Here is a 24,318-nt window from a genome sequence, read left to right on the forward strand (position 1 = left end):
GGTCACTTGGTGATTTTAAAGCAGATGGTGTCACCACATGGGGGAGAAGCAGCACAAGATGACTACGTGACCATGAGACAGGGAGGACGTGCAGATCAACCAAGTGGCTTAGTTTTCACACCTCTAGAACACAGTGGGAAGTGACCGAACATCCACTCTAACGAATTATTTATGTCTACCAAAGAAAAGGCAGGCCATTTAGGCCAGAGGAAGTACCTAAATGAGATCACCTCAGGTTTCTATGCCAATTTTTTTTTTTTTTAAGATTTTATTATTTCCTTTTTCTCCCCAAAGCCCCCATGGTACATAGTTGTATATTCTTCGTTGTGGGTTCTTCTAGTTGTGGCATGTGGGACGCTGCCTCAGCGTGGTCTGATGAGCAGTGCCATGTCCGCGCCCAGGATTCGAACCAACGAAACACTGGGCTGCCTGCAGCAGAGCGCGTGAACTTAACCACTCGGCCACGGGGCCAGCCCCCTCTATGCCAATTTTAAAGTTAGAAACTGAATACTTACAGTTCTGGGTTCAAACGTATACAGCGCTCTGAACACTTTAACCTGCCCTAAAAGAGAGAGAAAAAACAACAGGTGATCAATTTTTTCATCTCTAAATATACTCTAAGTGGTACTATCCATTATAGTCTTCAAAAATTCCCTAATTAAAAGCCCATGTGGGAAATTTATCTTGGAATTAAGTGCTTTTTCTGCATAGGAGGTATTTTTTAAATATTTGTTAAATGAAAGCATGAGTAAACACACACCTCTGTGGGATGATTTTGCTTTCTCCTCTCAAACAACAGGAGCTATATATTAATTTGTACTCAGTTTCTGTCCTATACAGAGCCCTTCCAAACCTAAGATACAAGTTAAAAATAGAAAGATGAGTGTCTTCATAGAAAGAGAGACTTAACGTGACAATTGACAGTGGTGTAATATTCTTAAAGCAATGGTTTAGGAGTTTATATTTTCCAAAAGAAAAGAAATACCATGGAGAAAAATAGTACCTTTTGGAGAAGACTATATTCCATTAAGTCTCAAAACAGAGAAAAGAATGCAGTAACTAAGCAAAGAGGAGGTCGTGTTCATGAGAGATGAAAGTTGTTCTCCATTCTACCAAACAGTACCTTTCTTTACACACTCCTGTGCTGCGTTTCTGTAACACCGCATATCAGAAACACTGATTTGCTGCCCTATTTCATTTAAGAGCAGGAAATCCTAACTTGTTCAATTTCCCAGCAGTTACCTGGCACATACAGTATGAACTTAATAAATGCTTGCTAAATAAATATGTATGTAAGAGAACAAATTCAAACAGTGTCGGAAAAAGCCTACAGATGGCAAAATAAAAAAAAGCTCTTTTTATGAAATAAATAGAGTTAGAAGCTACATCAAGATAAAATGAATACCTATTCAAAATGTGATAACACTTCAGTTTCGGCACTGGAAGAATGTTTCCAGATGACCGTGCAGTGTAAGAGCATCATTCAGAACAGTAGCCCCCAAGATGGGATGGAGGCAGACCACCTCAGAAATTATTTCCATTTTTATCTTATTCTTTTTCATTCCTATTTTTAACATGTTTTACAATATGACAGCATAATAGACACATACAACTTATAACTACATGTACATTTATTGGGAGTGAGTATTCAAAACCTTTTGCTGATAGAATGTAAGCGTTGTAAGGACAGGAGTTTTTGTTTTTTAAATGAGATACCCAAATACCTAGCACCATGCCTGGCACATAGGAGGCACTTACTAATTATTCGTTGAATGGATGAAGAATGGATGAATCGAGGAACGGAAACATGCACCCAAAAAAGTGTGAAAACCAGTAGTTCAGAACAGCTGTGTCCAGTATAACTTTATGCAATGACGGAAAAGTTTTACATCTGCACTAGTCATATGTAGCTACCGAGCACTTGAAATGTGGCCAGTGTGACTGAGGAGCTGATTTTTAAACATTATTTAATTTTAATTAAGTGAAACTGCCACATGCGGCTGGCCAGCATATTGAATGACGCAGGTTTAGAACACCAGAAAATGGGAAATGATGTAATGTCCATTAAGAGAGGACTATGTAAGTCAACTCTGATCCATCCACACGATAGAGTCATTAAAAAAGAATGCTGTAGACAGATCTACAGACACTGACGTAGCAAAGAGTCTGCAAAAATTCAGAGGAAAAAGCAGGTTATGGAACAGTACGCCAAGTACCATCCTGCTTACATTAACCCACAGACCCTTTGAATGATAGCACCAATTACTGGGAACCCTCACATTCTACTTTACATGTATCGTTTATATTCATTACACTGAGCACGTGTTGTTTTTCCAGTCAATGAAAACAGTAAAGATACTTTCATGGGGGGGCAGTGGGAATCATTCTTTTTTCTCAACGCCCTAATATAGAAGAGCAGCTCAGATCTTGTTACTCAGCGTGTCTGCAAGAAAATACGATTTCTGTGATCTAAATTCTAGTGCCACGTCTTTCCCACTCTACTACAATGAGGTTAAGAGGCAGACGCAAAAGTGAAAACTTTTTTTCATTTGAGTTTGCTTTTTACCCACACGCACAGGCCTGAGAAAGGAAACAGAAGCAAGAGCTGCCAGGAGAAATACTTTCTGCTAAGCCTGTTGTGTCTCTGAGAGCGGACATTAGCTATCTTGATGACTTCACACTTTCCAAAGACAAGGTACACAAGGAACCCATCCGCTGTGACCAAATCAATAATGAGAGAACTTTCTTGCTCCTTGGAGGGAATGGCAGCAATGAGATGTGCTACAGTTAACTTTGGAAACAAGATCCAATGTCAACTTAATGAGCTTAGATAAAATTCAATATAAATTAAAGAATCAGAAAAAAAATATTTGGAGTGTGACTAAGCCACGGATTTTTGTAATTATATCTTTGGTAACTGCCTTACTTAAAATGCTCATGATTCAAAGGAAGTGGGAGATTTATCTGCATTTGGATTTATACTAAATATTGAACATCAGGCAGCTTGCTAGGCTATTATGCAAGGGAACACTCTGTGTAAGGCTGTAGAAAACACTTTCACATACACGATCCTATTTATAAATTAGTGTTAGGACATTAGGCTCCTGTGGACCCCTTTTAATCCATGTATTATAAAAGTTCTGGGCCTTAATTTATTCTGTCCTCAAACCTGAGTCAAGCAGAAATGAAAGAATGCAAAAGAAACAGCCAGAAGGTGTGAAAGAACTGAATAAAAAAGAAAAATAGATGACTTTCATGATCACAGTTTACCAACCCTGGATAGTCTCTCAAGAGAATAACGATACTTAATTCACTGATCATTTTACATCACATTTAATGCAACTGCGACTGATGTTTTACTTCTATACGTCTACAGGTTTAGACTACAGAAGGGAAGAAATCAGGGTACTCAGTGTTTCTACAGTATTGTCCCTGCAGACATCTAAAAGAATAATAATAAACATCTTAATAAATCATCAGGACCAGACATTGACCAATTCCAAATTTGTTTAAAGAAGGCAGATTCACAAAAGTAAAACAGCTATGTTCTTGTATATGCAGGCAGGCTAAGTTGGATGCCTTCTTCTGGAGCCTCCCGCTTGATCACTTTCTCATGAAAGTCTGGTTACAAATAGCAGAGAGAAAGTGGAGCTGAGAAGACTGTACAAATTACCTGAAATCACCCTGGAATTTAACCTGAATTAAGACTGGAAAGACGCCCAATCTTTTGTCTGATGCTTTATGTGAATCTCACAGGAACCAGCACATGAAGGGTATTAAGGATTTCAGTGAGGCTGGCCTCCTGACATAGAAAGATAAGCGAACTCCCATGAAAGCAGCAGCAGCAGGCCCCTGCTGGCTTCTCACTTTGCTGGCTCCTCACCTAGCCAGGCACGCCCTTCCCTTTTCTCAGCAACCCCACCCTGCCCCTATAGAGAAGGGGCGAGTCCACTAGTCATCAGCCAAATGCTTTATTTTCCTCAGGAGTTAGGCTGACCTCAGACTCCAATAAACTAATCCTTGTCCACAGCAGTTGAGGCATGCGGAGGGACAGGGTCTTGTACGGGCAAAGGTTAAGAGAATTTTCTGTTTCTGAGGTTTGCAAACAGATTATGTATCGGTGCACCTCCAAGGCCCTGAAACAGCACTTAGAAGCACCTGGGCTTACCAACCCGAACACACAATTTTTTTTTTTTCCTTTTTCTCCCCGAAGCCCCCCAGTACATAGTTGTATATTCTTCATTGTGGTCCTTCTAGTTGCGGCATGTGGGACGCTGCCTCAGCGTGGCTTGATGAGCAGTGCCACGTCCGCGCCCAGGATTCAAACCAACGAAACACTGGGCCGCCTGCAGTGGAGCGCATGAACTTAACCACTCGGCCATGGGCCAGCCCCCTGAACATACAATTTCTAATCTACTTATTCTCTGTTGGTGAAGGAGTGGAGCAGAAGCTTCTAGAGTGAGCCACCAAGGCAGCATTAAAAAGGGACATAGAATAAACAGCAAGAGGAATGAGTATTCAAAATGTCAGACCTTTGTATTCTGTAACAGATCGACTCTTCCATTTACATTCTACTTAAAAATGTTCAGAGGCATGAGACATTTCAGATGGACTTCGTTTAAAATGGCTATGATTACTACCACATACCCACTATGATAGTTAAAACAAAAAATCCTGACAATGCTAAGTGTTAAGGACACAGAACTAGAATTCTCAGACACTACTAGCAGGCGTGTAAACTGGTACAACCACTACAGAAAAATGTTTGGCAGCAGCATTAATTCATTTTTTATACGTCTTAACATGCCTTTGAGATCCTAAATTGCATTTCTGGGAAACGAATGTAACTAGAAAACCCTCCTCACATTTTCTGTGGGACTAAAATACAAAATGACCATGCAAAAATGACACCTCCCAACGGCGTCACTATTCCCAGAACACAGGTGAGTCTCAACATTTTTAAACTGTGGGTCATGATGTATTAGTAGATTGTGAAACTAATTCAATGGCTTTAAAAAATATTAAACAGAACAAAAAAGATCAGAGTACATTGTAAACACTATACACAATAGAAGTAATTATAGTTTTGTGAAATTTTTGTTCCATTGGGACTGGACAGATAGACAGATGGATGTTTATTTTAGAAATTTACCAAATTCACATGTTGGCATAATGCCAAAACCCAAATATTCTAATCAATATTTGCCAAAGTCAAATGTTGCCTTTACAGAATGAACTACAAGATGATGCGGGGTCGGTGAGCCGAGGAGTCGAAAGAAAGATTTCTTAGACTCTTAAGATCTGGCAGTAGTGCTCTTTTATTTAGAGAATAGAATAGCATGGGGACAGGACCCATGGGCAGGCAGAGCTGCTGCCGGTGCTGCTTCTGTTGCCGCTTCTGCTACTGCAAAGTTGGGTGGAGAGTAAGGCTAAATTTAAGGCATAGGTATGTGAGTTATCTCTTTACAAGACAAAGGAATATGTAAAAAAGTTAAAACGGTATCAGTGCCTGTAGGGTCTGGCCATTTGGCGGTCCCACAACTTTTAGATAAGAATCAAACCGGGTTGAGTAAATGGCAGAAGTCACCGCTTGAATTTTATCCTCAGCTAAAGACAAAGGAGGATTTGGGGGGGTGGGGGGGGCGGGTCAGTTACATGAGGTTGCCAGACAGTAAACAACTTAAGTCCTTGCCTCTGGCATTGATTAAGAGTTTCTAGAGATAAGACCATCCCCCTTCTTCCTGGCACAGAGAGGGAAGCATCTTCACAGATAGAGGTTTTCCTTAGAAATGTAAATCTTTCCCAACAAAGGGACAAGCAAATTCCACTCCTTGGAGCCTGAATCTCATCTGTAGTTGTAAAAGTAACCAGCCTAAAAATCCTCATCATAAACTGTTTTAAAATTAAGCAGCCTAAAAATCCTCATTATAAACCGTTTTAAAATTAAGCAGCCTAAAAATCCTCATCACAAGATACAGGAATAAATACAAGAATACATCTGGAATATGAGCTATAAGAATACATCTGAGGAAATACACCTGGGGTACAAGAATAAATCTGAAATTTTGTTCAAAAGTTGATTAAGATTATAATTCTATTATTAAAGTTTCTAGTAGGTCCATTTCTAAAGTTTGCTATAAAAGGGCAACATCCATAATTCCTCAGCACCATCAAGTGCAGCCTGCCAAGACTTCTGCAAGACCAAATAAACACTCTCTCTAAAATGAGGTTTGTGGAAAAGCAAGATATTTCGGTGCTAGCTCTGCCAGCATGGCTGTCGCCTACGGTGATATTGCCACCAAGTTAGTAAGCTTTCCTTTCTCCCTAATAGGAACTGACTTATCTCCTCTTCATCTCCCGGGCTTGAAGATTTCCTTAACGCTGATGCAATTTCCCTGAAGGTGATCCCACAAAGGAGACAATGGCTTCCCTAAAATTGTTAGCGATTGCACTTTCTCAATATCAATTCTCCATCTATAATTTTTACTATTTACATAATAATTTTTGGACATATAAAATTCACAGCCTCACATTCATCATTGATAATGGCAGTATTTTATTCTCTAATAATAAATATACATTTATATTTCAATTGACTGAGAGAATTTCATTCATAAACACAAAAGGGGTCATTTTGAATAAGCTGCATTTACAGTACTAACTTTCTTTCAAAGTGAGTACTAAGATAAGAATAAATCCAGGGGCCGGCCCCGGGGCTGAGTAGTTGAGTTTGAGGGCTCTGCTGAGGGGGCCCAGGGTTTCACTGGTTCGGATCCTGGTGACAAATAGAAATGGCAAGCAATAGCATATATTGGAGTATATGAGGAAGCCATTTGGCGTAAACCTAATTCGGCCTGACTTTGTTTTTCCAAAAGGGCCTGACATGGCCATCAAGCATGCATTGTATAACTGCTTTAAACATTTCCTATGGCAAGAACAAATGCCCTTAAGATAAAGGCACAACTTCCCCCCACATTGGCATTTCCTTAAGGATAAGCATCTTTCCTTAGGCTAGGAACTGATTGCTGCACTGGCCTTTGACCACCCAGCTCATCTGTGACCACCCAGCTCGAAACAGCAGACCTGCCACCCTGCTGTGTTCACCGAGACAGCAGACCTACCTGCCACAGCAGACCTACCTGCCGTGTCCATCAATTGCTGTGCCCACAGAGCAGTTTCGTGACTACTGTTAAAGGGACATTTCAATCCTATGTGAAACATCCTTTTTGGGGGTATATAACCACTCTGTATACCGCACTTCTTCGGTGCCCTTTCTTCCTTTGGGAAGAAAGGCCCCAGGCCATGGTCCTCACATTTTAGCTCAAAATAAACTCTCCCAAATTTTCATTTATAGATTGATTATGGATTATTTTCGTCGACACTGGGCACGGACATGGTACCGCTCATTAGGCCATGTTGAGGCGGCATCCCACATGCCACAACTAGAAGGACCTACAACTACATACTGGAGGGATTTGGGTAGAAAAAGCAAAAAAAAAAAAAAAAAAAAAAAAGAGGCAACAGTTGTCAGCTCAGGTGCCAATCTTTAAAAAAAAAAAAGATAGTAAATCCAAACAGCCTGGCTTGTGTGCAGTACTGGTGCTGCTACACCAGTTAGGCATGAGGACTACCTATGCAAGCTGCAGTCCCTTCTCAAGTACATGTCTTGATATGTGCCAGAAATGACACCGAAGTAGGCATTTCACCATCTGGCCAGTCAAGCAAAGCTGAATGGCAGATTTAGGGAGAAATTTGAGGCGAAGGTGAATTTCTGAGTACTCTATGGTCATCTGTGTGTATATGTCTCTGTGTGTGTGTATATTTTTGTACGTCCCAGCTCATTAAGTACAATATATATCTTACAGGAGATCAAGGTCAAAAAAAGTTTGCAAGCCACTGCTCTAGACTATCTGATCAAATTAGAGATTTGCTACAGGACTCTCTAAAGAAGGGGTAATATTTCCCCTACTTTGTGAATTTCAAAATCCAGCTAGCATATAAAAAATAATATTCTCCCATCTCCCCCAAAAGCTGATAGTTATAACCAATAGTAGAGCTTTCAAAAAGAAAGAAGAGGAAGAGAATTATTTGAATAAAGGAGAATCATGGAAAAATAAGAATTTACACATATACACATATATTTCTCATATTTGTCTAAGAAAATGCAGGGAGTATGAATCTTTTTAATTTATATCCTGTGGTATGGAAAAAATGTGTCGCCACCTCCAAGTAGTCACAGGGAGAGTAAAAGTATTGTTATTTCTACTAGGCCTATTTAAATTATTTTATGAAACACTCATGATGAAACAGGATGTTTTCTGCTCGAAAACAAAACAGGAGTCTATGTGAGAATATCCAAGAGTCAAGGCCATCATTTCGATTGCTGGGGTGAAAGGAAACAGATGTGCTCTGCTGGGCCAACACAGGGCTCCCCTGGGCTTTGTGGAGTCCATTGCCCATAAATGCGACGATTCGCTCAGAACAGGCTTTTTGCTGAAGATTTCTATTCACGTCATTGCACAAAAGCCCACTGCTCTTGAAAATAAAACACAGAGGCTATAATCCTTGCAAAGAAAATCATCATGTGAGCGCAGCAGTGTCCAAGAGTGTCCAATGTAAAGAATAAGTTTCTTCCTTCATACTTATATTCTTGGATTAGTTAAATCAAATCCAATGAATTCTATTTGCATAAATACCTTCAAAGGATATAACTAAGAAAAAAGACTACGAACATTATATTTTCATTTCTCCTTACTCCAACACTACCTCTTCCTGCCACCCCCTTAAGCAATCCAAAAAAAAAAAACCTAAAGAATCTGAAACGTGTCTTGATTTCAGCTGCAGGAATGGCAGACTCGTTAAAAACAGTAGCCAGTGTGTTTTCTGACAAGAGGGTTCTGTTTATTAACAGTATGCCTTTCTTATCCATTTTTTTCCTTTGCTTATACTTCTCAGGGCCTTTCAGAAAACTTGGTTACTTTTACATCTTCAGGGGCCATAACTGCTGGTTATTTTCATTTCTTCTCCACAGTATAACATAAAAGTCCCAAAGAGCGGAGTTCAAAATTTCAAACGACAAGCTCATTGCCAACTATGTCTTGACTGGCTAAAAATTAGAGGAGGCAGCAATGGCCCCTAAAGAGCCTCCACCCCAAGAAGAACTGCTTCCAAAGTCAGTTTGAGGAGACCACAGGGAAGAATAGAAGAAAACTCTTTGTTTTAGTTGTTAGAACTTAAAAAAAAGGCTACACTGGCCATGACATCTGCAAAAAGCAAACTGAGTCCAAGGCAATGCCTGTTTCTGTGTGAGTCGCAAGCTAAGGATGGCTTTACATCTTTAAACGGTTGGGAGGGGATCAAAAAAATAATATTTTGAGACACATGAAAATTATCTAAAATTCAAATTGCAGCATCCATAAATAAAGTTTTATTGGAACACGGCTAATATTTATGTACCATCCATAGCTGCTTTCACACTACAATGGCAGCGCGGAGCAGTGGCAACAGAGACCATCTGTGGCACACAAAGCTTAAAATATTTACTATCAGTCCCTTTATAGAAAAAGTCTGTCAACCCCTATCCTATGGTCCACGTTTCCTATAACTAACAAGTGAGATCAAAGGGGCATTACACCATAACATGAAGAGCTGTGGGACCAAATCTGCCTCTCAGTGACCCACAAGCAGTCCCAGTCTCAGCCTCGTCCTGTGTGAAACGACTGGCGGGGCAGATGAGTCCACACCTCCAAGATCAAGACAGAAAATTCCCTAACACTAAAATCTCTAATCCCAAACTGAATTACCCATCTAAACTCACATTTACCAGACATCTACCACGTGCCGGACACCATGAAAAGTGCTAACTTACAGCAACTCACTTAATCCTCACCACAATCCTGGGGACGTAAATACCTTATTAACCCTCTTTTACAGCCAAGGAAAGTGAGGTTAGAGTGAGTGAACAACTATGTCAGGTCTAGACAGCCAGGAAGCAGCAAAGATGGGGTTTAAACCCAGGCCATCTGGCTCCGAGAGCCATGCTCTGAACACTGTGGATGTGGCTCAGAGACCTGAGCTTTTAATGCTGATACCTGGGATTAAGTGAGACTAAACAAATTAATACACATAATATACTGGGGACTGTTCTAGAGACTGTGCCCATAAGTGTTAGTTACTGTTAATTATTACGAATTTTTGCCTTATTTGGGGGCTTATTCCTGTGTCTTTGTTCTCACTGACAAGACAGCATTATCAAAACCCTATTCCCGTATATTAGGGAATTTATAATTTAAAATTCCCCGGCAGAGAAAACTTAATGCTTTTGTTAAGCAAACAAAGCGTAACATCTAATATTATATCCCTTAGTGGCCACTAAAGAATTAAATGTGAGTTTTCAGTTGTCATTTTTGAAACCTATTATCTATTGTCCTAGTCAGCTCAAGTTGCCATAACAAAATACCACAGACTGGGTGGTTTAAACAACAGACATTTATTTATCACAGTTCTAGAGATGGGAAGTCCAAGATCAAGGTGCCGGCCAATTCAGTCTCCGGGGAGAACCCTCTTCCTGGCAGGCAGAAGGCTCTCTTCACACTGTGTGCTCACACAGCCTTTCCCTGGTGTGCGAACACACACGGAGATCTCTCTCCCTCTTCTTTTTTTTTTTTTTTTTTTTTTTTTTAAAGATTTTATTTTTCCCCTTTTTCTCCCCAAAGCCCCCCGGTACATAGTTGTGTGTATTCTTCGTTGTGGGTTCTCCTAGTTGTGGCATGTGGGACGCTGCCTCAGCGTGGTCTGATGAGCAGTGCCATGTCGGCGCCCAGGATTCGAACTGACGAAACACTGGGCCGCCTGCAGCGGAGCGCGCGAACTTAACCACTCGGCCACGGGGCCAGCCCCTCTCTCCCTCTTCTTATAAAGCCACTCACTCCATCATGTAGGCCCCACCCTCAAATCCATCACATTGGGGGTTAAGGCTTCATTATATGAATAGGGGGTTGGGGGTTGGACATAAACATTCAGTCCATAACAGCTATGAACATTGAATTATAGAAAAAACAAAAATGCACGAACATGTACTTGTATACATATGTGAGAATACAGGTTACCATAATAATAAAAAAAGGTTTATCAGGTCCTTTAAAAATTAGTTTTTTGGGGCTATGTATATGTTTTACAATTATGTAAAAAAGGCTGGTGGTAATACCATATATATGACTGACTACGTCAATGACACGCATAGAAGAAAAATGGGAAGGAAACAACACCAAAATGTTAACAGTTATCTCTGGGTAGTAGAACTATGAGTCATGTTTATTTTCTTCTTTATTTTCTAAATTCTCGACAAAGAATAGGAATTCCATATATAACCAGGAAAACTTTTTATGCCCTATTGAAGGACAACTTACAAGTTATTTTTACTTCATTTATCAGCAGAGTATTTTTTTTCTTTTTTTTTTTGTTTTTGTGAGGAAGATTAGCCCTGAGCTAACATCTGTGCCAATTTTCCTTTACTTTGTATGTGAGACACCTCCACAGCATGGCTGATAAGTGGAGCAGGTCCATGCCCGGGATTGCAACCTGCGAACGCAGACCGCCGAAGCGGAGCGTGCAGAACTTTAACCATTAGGCCACGGGGATGGCCCCAGCAGAGTATTTTTTTAAATGAGTCCTCTTTGTTTCCCTGCTCTCACCAGGGAAAAAAAAAACCGGTGAGGAGACAAGCAGCAGCAACTGCAAGTATGCTCACAAAAGTGAGAATGCAGGGGATGTGTAAGTAACACTCTTAGGTCAGTGCAGGCTGTAGAGGATGTGGCATCAACTTTGATTTTGGAAAGATAACAGGAGACACCAATTCCAAGGTGGGGGTGGGGGAGTGGAGGCAGAGCCAGAATACAGAGCAGCATACGGACGGAGGGGCTGTAGGCAGGAAGGGTGGTCCAGGAATGCCAAGCAGATCAATGTGCCTGAAGCCTGGCAGGAGAAATGGTGAGAGAGTAGGCTGGAAACACGAGCACAGAGAAGCCAGAGGTTTCTCAAATTTTTCCGAGACCCACAGTAAGAAACATTGCACATCAGGACCCAGGTAATACACACATATTCTCTCACGAAACTAAAAAAAGTTTCACAAAAAATACTTATCCTTACTTTGAGTGATTCTGATATTTTCTCTTCGTGTTCTAATCCCCGCCCCCTTCCCTCTCTCTTTCTTTCTGGGTCACCACTCGCAGTCTGAAAAAACGCCAGGGCAGAGGATTTAATATATGAATGTGTGTTAATGGTGTTTAGAGACCAAATGGAAATTTTTCAGATTTAGATTATCTGGTACTCTTGGCAATAATAAAATGCTCTCAGAATATACTGAAAATGGCCTTGGTCTCAGCCCTCTATAGAGACACAGGCTAGCAAGACAACATGATGATAAAAACGTCTCCTTGATTTAGAGCAGAACCTCTTTAAAACCTGAAGTAGGAACAAGGACATACACTGTATCTAAGAAAAAGAAAAGAGAATCTCTAGAAACATAGAACTGAGCTTAAGTGAGGTGCTCATTTGACGCTTACGTTGGTCACACAGGGGCCAAATCTGTAGCTGAGGGCTTTTTACTATTTCTAGTTAATATTAGAACTCTCACATAATAACACACGCTCTAGAAGTGTAAGATGTACTATCAAACACAAGAGGAAAAAGTAATTAGAGAGGAAAGAATAAGCAGTAACTGAAAACTGAGCCCCTCAGTTCAGAAAACAAAAGGATCCACTTTTCTTCTGCAGTGTATCTGAGAGACTCCACAAAAGTCCACATTCCAAAATTATAACAGAACCAGAACCAGGAAAGTGGGTTCAGAGGGGCCATCTATAGGAAACCAACATGAGGTCTAAGACATTCATTTCTTCCAAGATCATCTACTCACTAAGAAGACAGTCTTTAAACTGGAAACTGTTGCCCTAATTGGATCCTCTCTCAGGTAACATAACAGTGCTCCTTCAAAAGGTTTATAAAGTGTTCCTAAGAGTCACGTTGCTATCCTATGAAAGCAGTGAGCCTTGCCTGGTGGCCCTGGAAAGGTAGGACGTGACAACTCTGGTGGGAGCTACCCCCACCAGCCATTCCAGGGCCAGCCCTGGCATCTCCCTGCAGCCTCAGCTCAGGCAGCCGAGGCAGGGGGACGCCCCAGTCAATGAGTTCCTTCTCCCAACTAGCATGGTCCTGAAAGTCAAGGTTGTTTATGGAAGGCAGGGGCTAGCCAGAAATCTGGAGGGTCTGGGAAGACCCAAGGAGTCTGAGTGACTCCCAGAAAAGGCCAGGGGGAAATCCTAACCCAAAGAAATGGTCAGGTGTTTTCCCAAACCAGATCAGATTTCAGGAGGAAGAAGAGGGGCCCAAGAGAATAGAGTCGTTAGGATTTCCCCTAGAGAATAACAAGGCAAGACAAATGAAAAGCTGTGGTTTTCTAGGGCTGTAATTAAAACAGGGTAATTACAGGATCATTCTTGTGAAAATCTCCCTACCTGTCAAGGCCTAGTGGGAGCTGGGACAACACTCCTGATACACTGACATTCAGTAACTAACCTCAGTCATTCCAAAGCCCAAGGCATCTTTCCAAGCCATTCCTGAGGGTTGCAAGTTGCTGATGGATTTGCTTTTAATTCCTTTTCATTAATGTATGCCCAGAAGATCACTTATCTTTTTATGAACAAAGAGTCATGGGTGGGAGGAAGGCAGGGGATTGAGACATTGGAATTTGCCCTTAAACTTCTAGGAATACCCCTGGTCCCCTCCCAAACCCTTGAGCCTGCAGAACTATCTGCTCTTTACCATATGGATGGGTTGACAGTGAAAATAACCTCTGCCCACAGGGACAGAAGAGGGAAAAGTCAGGGCTCTCTAGGGCAGTGGCTTTTCACCCACACACAGCAGTCATGGAAATTGCAGGCTTCATAATAATTACCAGGAATGTGCCCTCCCTCTGTGCCCTGTGTCCAGAAGCAGAAGTAACCCACCTTCTCTTGTCATCTGTCCTAACAAATTGTAGCTCTTCACCTACGGTCTTAAAGACACTTAGTGGAAAATTAATAATCAAGAGCACTATAATAATTTTTAGCTATGAACAGAATTTGTTTTGAGTTCTAAAGTCATAGCAATAAACTTACTCCCATTGTACGGGATCAGAATTGGCCCCCCCAAAATGGATCTCTTTGCCTTGCCTTTATTACTTTCAAGAACAAAAGACCCTGAAAGAAACTTTGACCTCCCCCTCAACTGCCTGAAAGAATTTAAGATAAAAGGTCTGTCCCTAGACAGGCCATCACCACAGATGACTCTGGGTATCAACAGACTGTGAGGATCCTTGCTAAGCTTATTCTTATCTACCAAACATTTGCTTTTCCATTTCCATGTGAATTGCCTTCCTCCCCTTTGAAGTCCCAAACCACTACCCCCAACACCCTTCTTTGTCTTTAGCTAAAGATAGTATTTAAGGGAACAGCCTCCACCATTTTGGCGAGTTACTCAGTTTCCTGGGTTTCTCCCATGTATACATGTTACAAAGCTTTGTTTGATTTTCTCCTGTTATTCTGTCTCATGTCAATTTAATTTGTAGCCCAGCCAGAAGGACCTAGAGTGGGTAGAGGAATTCTCTTCCTCCCCTACACAATCAGTACAATTCTATGTTCTTGAAATTCTCATTATGTCAGAATCCCTATAAATATAGAAATGTTATTTTCTTAAAAAAAAGACAGAGAGAGGCTTTTGGTTTCTTGTGCGAGATCCATGTAACTGACAGAACAATAGGTGGGTTGGGGACCAGTCTCAGAGGAAGAATTGTCATCATTCTTCCAGAGAAAAGCACTGAAAACCCTTCTTCCTGGAATGAAAGATGAGAATTTCTATAAAGCAAGGTCTGCTGAATCCATGGCTTAAAACTTTCACCTCCAAAAAAGACAGGAGAAAAGAACATGGGAGAAAGGAAGATTCTGAACAAAATTTTGCACACAGAGTTAATTTCTAAAAACTAGCAGAAGACATATTCTTGAAGGTCAAGACTATGGAATTGACGTCATTGAGTGATAATCAACTTTATACATTTTCCAAACATAAAGGGCCTCAATGTGTTAATGGCCATTCATAAACAACCACATTTTGCGAGGCTTTCCTTGGAATCCATGCATGTAGAGCCCAGACACATTTCTGCAGTGCCACCCCAGTGTTCTCTTCCTCCAGGCTGCTGCAAAACAACTCCCTGCCCAGTGTAGCCAGAGCCTCAGAGAAATCAGATCAGACCTAATTAGGAACATATTACGTCCCCACCCTAACACTCACCCCATCCTTTCCTCTCTTTCTTTCTCCTCCGCGACCTACAAAAAGCCCTTAAAGTATTTAACTCCTCCACGTGTTTGTATCCACATGGCACTGAGCATTGGGAGAAGCAGGAAGATGGGTAGGGGATCATCAAAAATATCCCAGGGCTCTCTAAGAAGCACAGGACTAAATTATTTAGAGATTTGGGAAATTATGCAAAAAGCCAGTCTCGGGCAATGAGATTTAGAATCAGATTTAGAATCAAATGAAGAAACTGAGGTCCAGAGTAGTCTAGAGACTGGCTTATCAAGGTGACCTAGCAAGTTAACAAAAAAAATTGGGGCCAAAACTTCATCCCAAAGCCACTATATTCTGCCTCCCTCTCCTCCCAATCACAGCTTGGTCCTAGAAGATCCACCCTATTAGCCCAGCTTTATGCCTAAAGTAGTATCATTAAAGAGTAGTTCAGAGCCGGTCCTGATGGCCTAGTGGTTAAAGTTCAGCACACTCTGCTTTGGAGGCCCAGATTCGGTTCCCAGACACAGAACCACACGACTTGTCTGTCAGTAGCCATGCTGTGGCAGTGGCTCACATAGAAGAACTAGAAGGACATATAACTGCATCCTGGGGCTTTGGGGAGGGGGAAAAAAAAGAGTACTTCATTCAAAAACAGAATTCCTTTCAGGAATCTTGTTTTTAGCTTATTTTACTTTTTAAGGTAAGCACCTTTGGGAAGAGTTGAACACACAAGGTGAACTAGTCATCAGATGTGAAGCAGTGAGGTCATTTTCAAAGTCCTATGGAATTGAGAGAAGAGGAACCAAGTTCCAGGTGACGTCAGGACAGTCCCAAGCAAGATTCTGTTGGTAAAGCTTTCTGGGCATGTGGCTCTGGACCCTTGAGATGCCACAATCAGAGCTCAAACAACAACTGGCTACGGCATTCAGGTCTGCCAAAGGTTAGGTCTGAAGAAGGAAGGGCACCCAAGGGTAAATCCATCCAAGAGTTGACCCAGACCCAGACCAATCTTGGGGTCACAGCGCATCAGAAAGGCACAGATGTGTTAGCCAACCCGGTAGGGGGCATGTAGCCAAGTACAGGGAAAAAGCAGGCCAAAGGCAAGAGTGCAGGGCGGACTAGGCAGCAGACATCCCGGTGCCAGTCAACAAGAGAGTCTAGACATCAGAGGGACCCAGAACCAAGCATGAATCAGGAAATAGGCAGGAGCCCATTGTGGTAAACAGAGCTCCTACCAAGCCAGTGTCAAGTCCTAGGGACCCTTTACAGCCTCAATATTAAGGTACAGAATTGGTCCTGGAGAGTGGGAAGGTGTTAGGCAAAGATCAGAAGCAACCTGTCAATGGGACAGGCTCCTCGACAGAGGAAGTCAGCAGTCACCCTAAACAGCGACTCCTTCTTCACATTGCATATTAACATAGGTCCAGGTTCTAGTCGGCAGCTGCTTGGGTGACAGAGATTTAAAACCTGAGTGCAGAGGAATAAAAAAGAATGATTTATTCCCCAACAGAAAAATAAGGTTGAAACCAATCTCAAGTCTGGCACCCCATTCAGAAAACTACCTGGAGAAAATGGTTTCTGTCGCAATGTTTCACAGCCAGTTCCCTTGCCTGAAAAAAGAGTGAGAATACCTTCCACTTACATCCTTCCAGGGCTCCTGTCAATGAACTTGCACTGACTCATCAAAAAAACAGACCCCAGAGCAGCCAGAAAACCCTGTAAACCTGGAGAGGCAACATTTTAGCGTTAGTCATAAGAGTCTGGTATTCAAGCAAGGAAAGACTCCATGGAACCTTCCAACTCTGGAGTCTGAGATACCTGCCAACTGGGCCACAAGGCTGGAGGGGCTTCTCTCGGCCCGGCCGCCCTCACCCAGGCTCAGAGAGATAGAATTTGGAGGCATCCTCCCCCAAAGCACGGATTTGGTCAGGGGGTTCTTGAAGACACAGCCACTCCAGAATACTCTCCAGGTGGAAGTCATCTCTCTGTCTCATGCGAATGGGTTGATTCAAGTCCTCCCACATGAGGGGATCTGGAAACAGAACCCATGAGTTTCTCAGAACCAAGCAAAATCCCTGGAGGGGAGGGATGCCAGAGAGACTCTCTAGGGCTGCCTTCACATCCTCCTGAGGGCCTGAGGCAGCCCCTCCAGCAGGGGCATCAACTGAGTGGGTCTCTAGGGTCTTCCTTAATTTGAATACAAATTGCCTTCAGGCTCCCTGGGAATCTGGAACACTAAGCAGAAAAGATCCACATTGAGCGCACTCTTTGGTCCCCAGAATATAAAACCAAAGCAGTCTATCAAATTCTAAGGGATGCTAAAGAGTTTTAAAATCCCTTGCTTCTCAAAATGCAGAAATACAAAACTCTCCCCCAATCCTACCCCAAAGTTAAGTTGAGGAATTTGCCTTGTGCCTTTCTAAAAACTCTACAGATGCCCAAACATAAAGCGAGAAATGACTGGCAAGAATTAATACAAAGGAGGTCGCCACGACAGTCCCACCAGTGACCGGTTTAAGTGATTTGAAGCTGTGACCATCTTTAACCCATGGCTGCAAACTAAACACTCACAGCCATTGTTAACACTCTGACAAACAGATTGCAGATATGTAGATGGCTGACATGTGGACATTTCAATTCTCGATTTCTGTATGGAGGTACCATTTTCCATACACTGTTACACTACACCAATGGCTTTCTCTTTAATTTGAAACAAATTTCTCTGGTTCACAGTTCCATGTGTGTCTCCCTGGCTTCTCTGAGAGAGGCTCAGCCTTCAGGCAAACACAGATAGGAGGACATACCAAGTTCTCTCTTTTTGCCCAAGTCAAATGACTTTTCCGTCTTTTTTGCCTAGCAAAGTCTTACTCAGCATTTAAGACCCTGCTTAAATTTCCCCTCTTCTGACACCTTTTCAGCTTCCTCAAGCTCCTTGCCTTGCGCTTCCCAGTCCTCTGATCACACTTTGAAAATATCTCCTGTCTGTGCATTGTAATTTTTCTGTTTAAGGCACGGTCACACATTTTTCACAGGAAGGTAAACGGGTACAACCTCTTTGGAGAGCATTTTGGACATGTCTACGAAAATGACAATTGACACAACAATGCCACTGCCAGGACTTTCTCCTGTGGATTTACTCACACACGTAAGCAACAAGGCTATTGTAATACTATTTGTTACAACAAAAGAATGGAAATAATCTAAATGTGCATTAATATGGATCTGGTTAAATAAATACAATGGAATACTATGCAGTTGTTCAAACGAACAAGGAAGCTCTCCCTATACTGATATCTGTAATTCTTCCTCTAACTCCCTCAATTTGTTTGATAGAGAATCTTTTTTTTCCAGCTTTATTGAGGTATGATTGACAAATTGGTAGAGAAACTTGACTTGACAGCTTACATCAGCCCACTGAAAGTTGTGTCTTCTCCTCCTCCTCTCTCTAATGTACTCTGTCTTCCCCTGGGCACAAAGCAAGTGAGAATGACTTTGGCAATGGTTCTTCTTGGGCGAGAGGGAAGAGGTAAAGTGGACTGGAATATGCCAACCTAAAATATGCCACTTTGGTATAAGGATGATTTTGAGATGAAGGTAATTGCGAAAAAGTAGACACAGGAAGAACTCTCTGCCCTCCCTCGATCTGTCTAAAAGCAGGGCAAAAATTCCCCCTGTGAAAGTGTTTCCCCCCACTCCTGACCTGCCCACCAGACAAGAGGAGAACAACCCTTAACACCACTGACGGAGAGAGCACCTAGATGAGTCTGCATAAATACACCTTGCTAAAATAACCCTTATTTTCCATTAGTTTCCCCATATATTTACCTTTCCACAATTTACTGCTGCTAGAAGCCCAAACCCCGCTTTCCTTTGACTAGTCACTTCTCAACAATGTATTGCCCTTTGTTAAAATGGTGCATAAGCTTCCAAGTCTAACCACTTCTTTGGGTTTTCACTTCTATTTTGTATAGCCCCTATGCAGAAAAAATTTAAAACATCAATTAAATGTGTATGCCTTCTTCTCCTCTTACTTTGTTTCTTTTTGTCAGTTTAATTTGCAGGACCCCTAGCAAAGCATAACAAGACAGAGGAAGGGTTTTTCCCTCCCTTACAGAGGCATGTCAGAAAAGCTCATGGCACTAGTCACATTGAAGTCAAGCCACGCAAATGTTGAAATACAAAAGGGAGAGGACCTCATTATTTCCAGAAGAAGTGCCTTCCAGAAGTATTCCAGAAGAACCCCGCCTCCTGCCTTTGCTACTTTATAGTCAAGCTACAAGATGTGCCCAAGGACAGCCTCCCTCACCTTCTTCCAGACGAAAACTTCATTATGTATCAAGACTTTTTATGTATCTGTCACGCATAAAAAGTTTAGTTGCTGTGCAGTTACAAAGACATAAAAGATTACTCTATGCTCAAAAAGTGCCTAACAGTCTAATACAGATTCAACGAAAGAGGGAAGTTACACAAAGCAAAAGCAAATAATACAACTGCATAAGTTAATAAAAGTGGCTGCCCAACAAAAATAGGTCTGTTTCTCTGCCCAAAATGCATACACTTAAGGCTTGTGTTCCATTCCCAGGTCAACCAACCACTTGCTAGCTTTGAGACCTTAAGTAGTTTTACTCAACCTCACTAAGTTCTACTTCACTCATAAAATGGGGATATTGGGATCCAACTCATAGGAAAGTTAGAATAATTAAATGAGACAGAGCATATAAAGTGCTCGGCACAGTGCCTGACACTTAGAGCCAAATAAATGTTAACTATTACTACTATCATCATCATCATCATCATCATTCAGAAATTTTCAAGATGCTTCTCAAACTTTGCCATGAGGTAAAATGGAGCATCAAGTTTATAGAAACCACTCATGTGCCTATTTCAATCCAATCCCACACTCTCACCTTAAACTAATTCATTTATTCAGAGGGAAAAAACTACACTAAGGTTCAGATTATTTTAGATGAAGACCTTTTTCCTCTCAAAGGTGTTACACAAACAGCATGTGCCACATCTTTGAAGTTTATGATGTTTTTACTGTGAATGCAAAAGAACCCAAAACGCTGACATTTGCTTCTTCAAAGTCCCACGAATTTATTTTCATAAGACACGTGAAATATTTATGCCACGTTACTTCCACCACCTAAATCAAGAAGTCATTTAAAAGAACTGAGCAAGGGAGAGCATCAGGCTTCCAGTGACAGAGGAGGGTTATCACACTGGCTGAGGGTGAGATGATTCTAGTCCAAATCACATTCAATATCCTCTGGCCCATCTTTACACCAAGTCTCAGAAAGAAGTCTCCTTTTAAAAAGTCTTTGTAAGAACAACCTGACAAGCCAGGCGGGTTCACCCTAATGGAACCTCAAGGCTTCAGAGGGTGGATGAAAGGAACAAAAATGTTATACGCATAAAATTGAGAGGCTGCAAGGGTTCAGTAGGAAAAGAGGGTCCCATAAAGAACGAGCTAAAGCCCATGGAATGTGACACATTTTAGCAGAGTGAGTACCATGGTGGCACATGTAACAACGAGAGGGGAGAGTTTCAAAGACGGACCCTGAGTGGCCAAAAGTGACCCCAGAGAAAAAAATCAGTAAGCAAGGAAATGTGACAGAATTGTTCTTCAAGCAGAGCGGAGGCGATACTATACAGACAGTAGGAAACATATGCCAACAACAGCAAGACACTTAAAACCGAAACTGAGACACTGTTCTGAGAATAATTGTTTGTATTTTCTTTTTTGAATGAAATGGATTTGAAAAAGACGGGAAAAAAAAAAAAAACCTGAGAGAAAACAGTGGTTATCACTAGATGATAAACAGGAATGATTTTTATATTTTTATCTATATATGCATTGTTTTGCTGTTCTATATTTTCTAAATTTTCCGTAATAAAAAATACATTACTTTTATCTTTAATTACAAGATTTTTTTAACGAAATGGTAAGACTGGCCATCCAACTGTAGATATAGGACAACCTAAGCTATTATCTGTAGATACATAAATCTCCTCCATTAGACTCAAGACCTTCAAGGACAAGACCTTATTTTCTTGTTCATTGGAACCCCAGCGTCTAGCACAGAGCCTACAATATTAGCTGCATATATTAAGAACTGCTTAGCAAATGAATATTGGATGTGGCCACAAACCCAAATCCTGGTACAACCTCAGGAAAGTGCAAAAGGACATGAAGTGGCAGGGTTCTCATGTCAGCATCTGACCAGGACTTTGAAAGGACCTTCCTTTCAAAACTGGTCCCTACATGAGGCATATGCCAATCATCCCAATAGATACATTAGCCCACATTATAACTTAACGTCCCTCGCTACTAAAATCTCTCATGAAGTCCTTTCTCCTCACCTGCTCCCCTCCTTTTAGCACTGCCTATGGAAGTCAGCCATGCTGTCTTGCCTGGATCTTGTTTGCAGGAAGCTTTAGGGAGCACCACTGTGAAGTCCCACTTGTATTTTGTGGAGAGATGTCCAGTCCACTGCAACATTTTCAGAGAACCCATGGGAGAAGTTCATCTCACATCTCAGTGCCATTAAATAACTTCTCAGAGCAAGCAATACATTTTAATTTTACGAAGCCTGGGATCCTTTAGAACCTCTGGAGGACCTTACAACATGCATGCCTATAAGCTAACTTTTCCTCTAGTTTCTTCTTCTTCTTCCCTCCCTCTATGTGACCCTGCTCTCTTTATCTTTTTTTTTTTACTCTCATTTGGGATGAGGCAGGGTATAAACAAACCAAAAAACCAAAAATTAAATACCGTGCCCCCACCCCCAATTCCAGGCTTGCTTCAGACGTTTTTACCCATTGGCTTGCCTGCAGGACAAGACAGTAAAACAGAGCACCACTCGCCTTGGTGCCACCAACTGGGGGTGACCTCTATGTGCATTTGTGACAAGAAAGTCTGAGGACCAGAGGCGCTTTCCTTTCCACTTCCTGCACACCAGCTCTGAATACACATGACCATGCATGTGAATGGTGCCCTGAGATGTAAGGCAGAATAACTCTGTGGTTAGAGCCCAGACTCTGGAGCCAGACTACTTGGGTTCTAGTTCTGCCCACTCCTCCCCATCCAGCTGCTGACCGTGGGCAAGTTACTAAACCTTTCTGTGCTTTCCTCCATTTCCCCCACCTGCGCAATGGGAACAATGATGATACTGACCTCTTAGGGTTGTTGTGAGAAGTAAACGAGTTAATACATGTAAACGTGATCAGATCAGCGCCGGGAACACAGGAAATGTGGGCCAATACTATAATAGGACGCTTTTGTTTTCAATTAAGCCAGGCCACACAAAGGTTCAAGTCTGATTCAAAGTAATATTTCTCATTATAAACTAGTAAACTAACAAACCAATCTCTGTGGTGACCTTATTTGAGTTTGGATCTCATTTATAAACTAGTGTGGAGTCAAAGCTCTCTCTCAACAGTGGTCATGTTCAACCATTTGCTTTCTGCTTCGCTGAAGAGAAGGAGAAAGCTGTGGTATCAGACAAAAATGGTTCCTGGGAGTGGATCTCCAAGTAGTTATCAGTATGATCGCTAAACCACACCCGTGTGTGCATGAGAACACACACATCACTGCCACTGTCCCTCCAGCTGCAGCACAGACATCACTTACTGTCTAGAGAGTTAAAAAAAACACCCTCACAGCCAGCTTCTCAGGACCTTCTTTCAAGTACTTTGTTTAGCTATCAAAAAACAACTCGGCTTTGTTGGATACTTGAGGTCCTGATTTACATGAGTTTAGAAAGCTGCCACCTCCTACATAAGCACTTAAAGTGCAAATTCCTCATCAGATTCCACATCTAGAGAAGCACAGAGCCCAATTCTAGCCCCGCCCCATCTCTGCTCACAGCAGAGCCAAAGTCCCAGCAACCTCCTTCACAGCCACCCCACCCCACCAAAATTTAAGTCGTCAGTGAATCACTATGCCACATATATGAGTATGTACATAATTTTCTAGTAAAATGACTTGAAACTGCCACGTATGATGGCAAAGAAAGAAAACTAGATAATCATGAAAGTTATAGTGCTTGACTAAAGTTAAGGAAAGTCAAGAAAAAAATTACTGAAATTTTACCCTCTTGCAATCAAGGTTACTTCGAAATCTGATATAAACGGAGAAATTTCAGCCTGCGCTATACTGAATTTACATGAGTTTGGAAGAAAAAAATCGAAGAGTATACCAGAGCCAATTATGTTTCATTTCCTAGGTTTCCCATAATCACCTACCAAATGAACGCACGAAGGAGTTTGTCGCAGTATTGAACTGAAATACGCCAGTCCCTTTTAAATTCTCCTTTCTCCACATCACAGAAATTATGCTAAGAATAGACTCAAAAATGAACAAGGACTATAGGCCAAGAAAACTGCTTTGAGGAACTTGGTAATCTCACCCTCCCCAGTTCAGCACGCCAAATTCATTGGCGGGAGCGGAGGCAAAGGACTTGTATTGCAATGATAAAGTGACACTTCCGAATAGTAATAGCCGAGATTACTCGGCCGCAGCCTAGATTCTTTTCGCCACGAGCACAAGTACAAAGTTCTCTAAATGCTTTTCCCAAGATTCCGAGGTCAATTTCAAACGCGGCTCCTCTCAAAAGTCCCAGAGGAGACTCGCTCACCCACCCCACCCTGCAAAAAGCGCACTTCCCGTTCGCGCTGGCCGGTCAAGAACTCTAACTTGACAGTGACACACAGTGAAATAAAAGAGGAAGTGGCTAAAAGACCGAACATTTCAAGACATATTTTTTTAAATTTTTTTTTTTTTAAAGAGATCAGTGGTTCTGTCTTCCAGGAAAGCTTCAATGGGACGTAGCCATCACACCCGCTGGAAAGCTGCAGCGAATGACAATGTTGCAAAACCGAGGGTGACTCCTCTTTAAAAATAAAATTTTAAAAAATCCTCGAAATCCTCTTGCTATCCAAAACGATCCCTTCCCTGTAGCGAATGCAACAAAGCTAACAACTCCCATCCTGGTGGAT

The 24,318-nt window shown here is 41.7% G+C and overlaps 1 protein-coding gene across 1 annotated transcript in view; it reads right to left on the reverse strand.

The window, feature by feature from the left end:
* The window catches only part of OSTF1 (osteoclast stimulating factor 1), a 51,672-nt gene that overhangs the window by 26,809 nt on the left and 545 nt on the right, over window positions 1-24,318 (reverse strand). Inside the window, exon 2 of the mRNA XM_023627195.2 lies at window positions 516-562. Within this exon, the coding sequence (XP_023482963.1) occupies window positions 516-562 (47 nt within the window). The remainder of the gene's footprint in view (window positions 1-515; window positions 563-24,318) is intronic.

Source organism: Equus caballus, chromosome 23 (assembly GCF_041296265.1).
Source record: "Equus caballus isolate H_3958 breed thoroughbred chromosome 23, TB-T2T, whole genome shotgun sequence".
In the NCBI taxonomy this organism is placed as follows: Eukaryota; Metazoa; Chordata; class Mammalia; order Perissodactyla; family Equidae; genus Equus; species Equus caballus.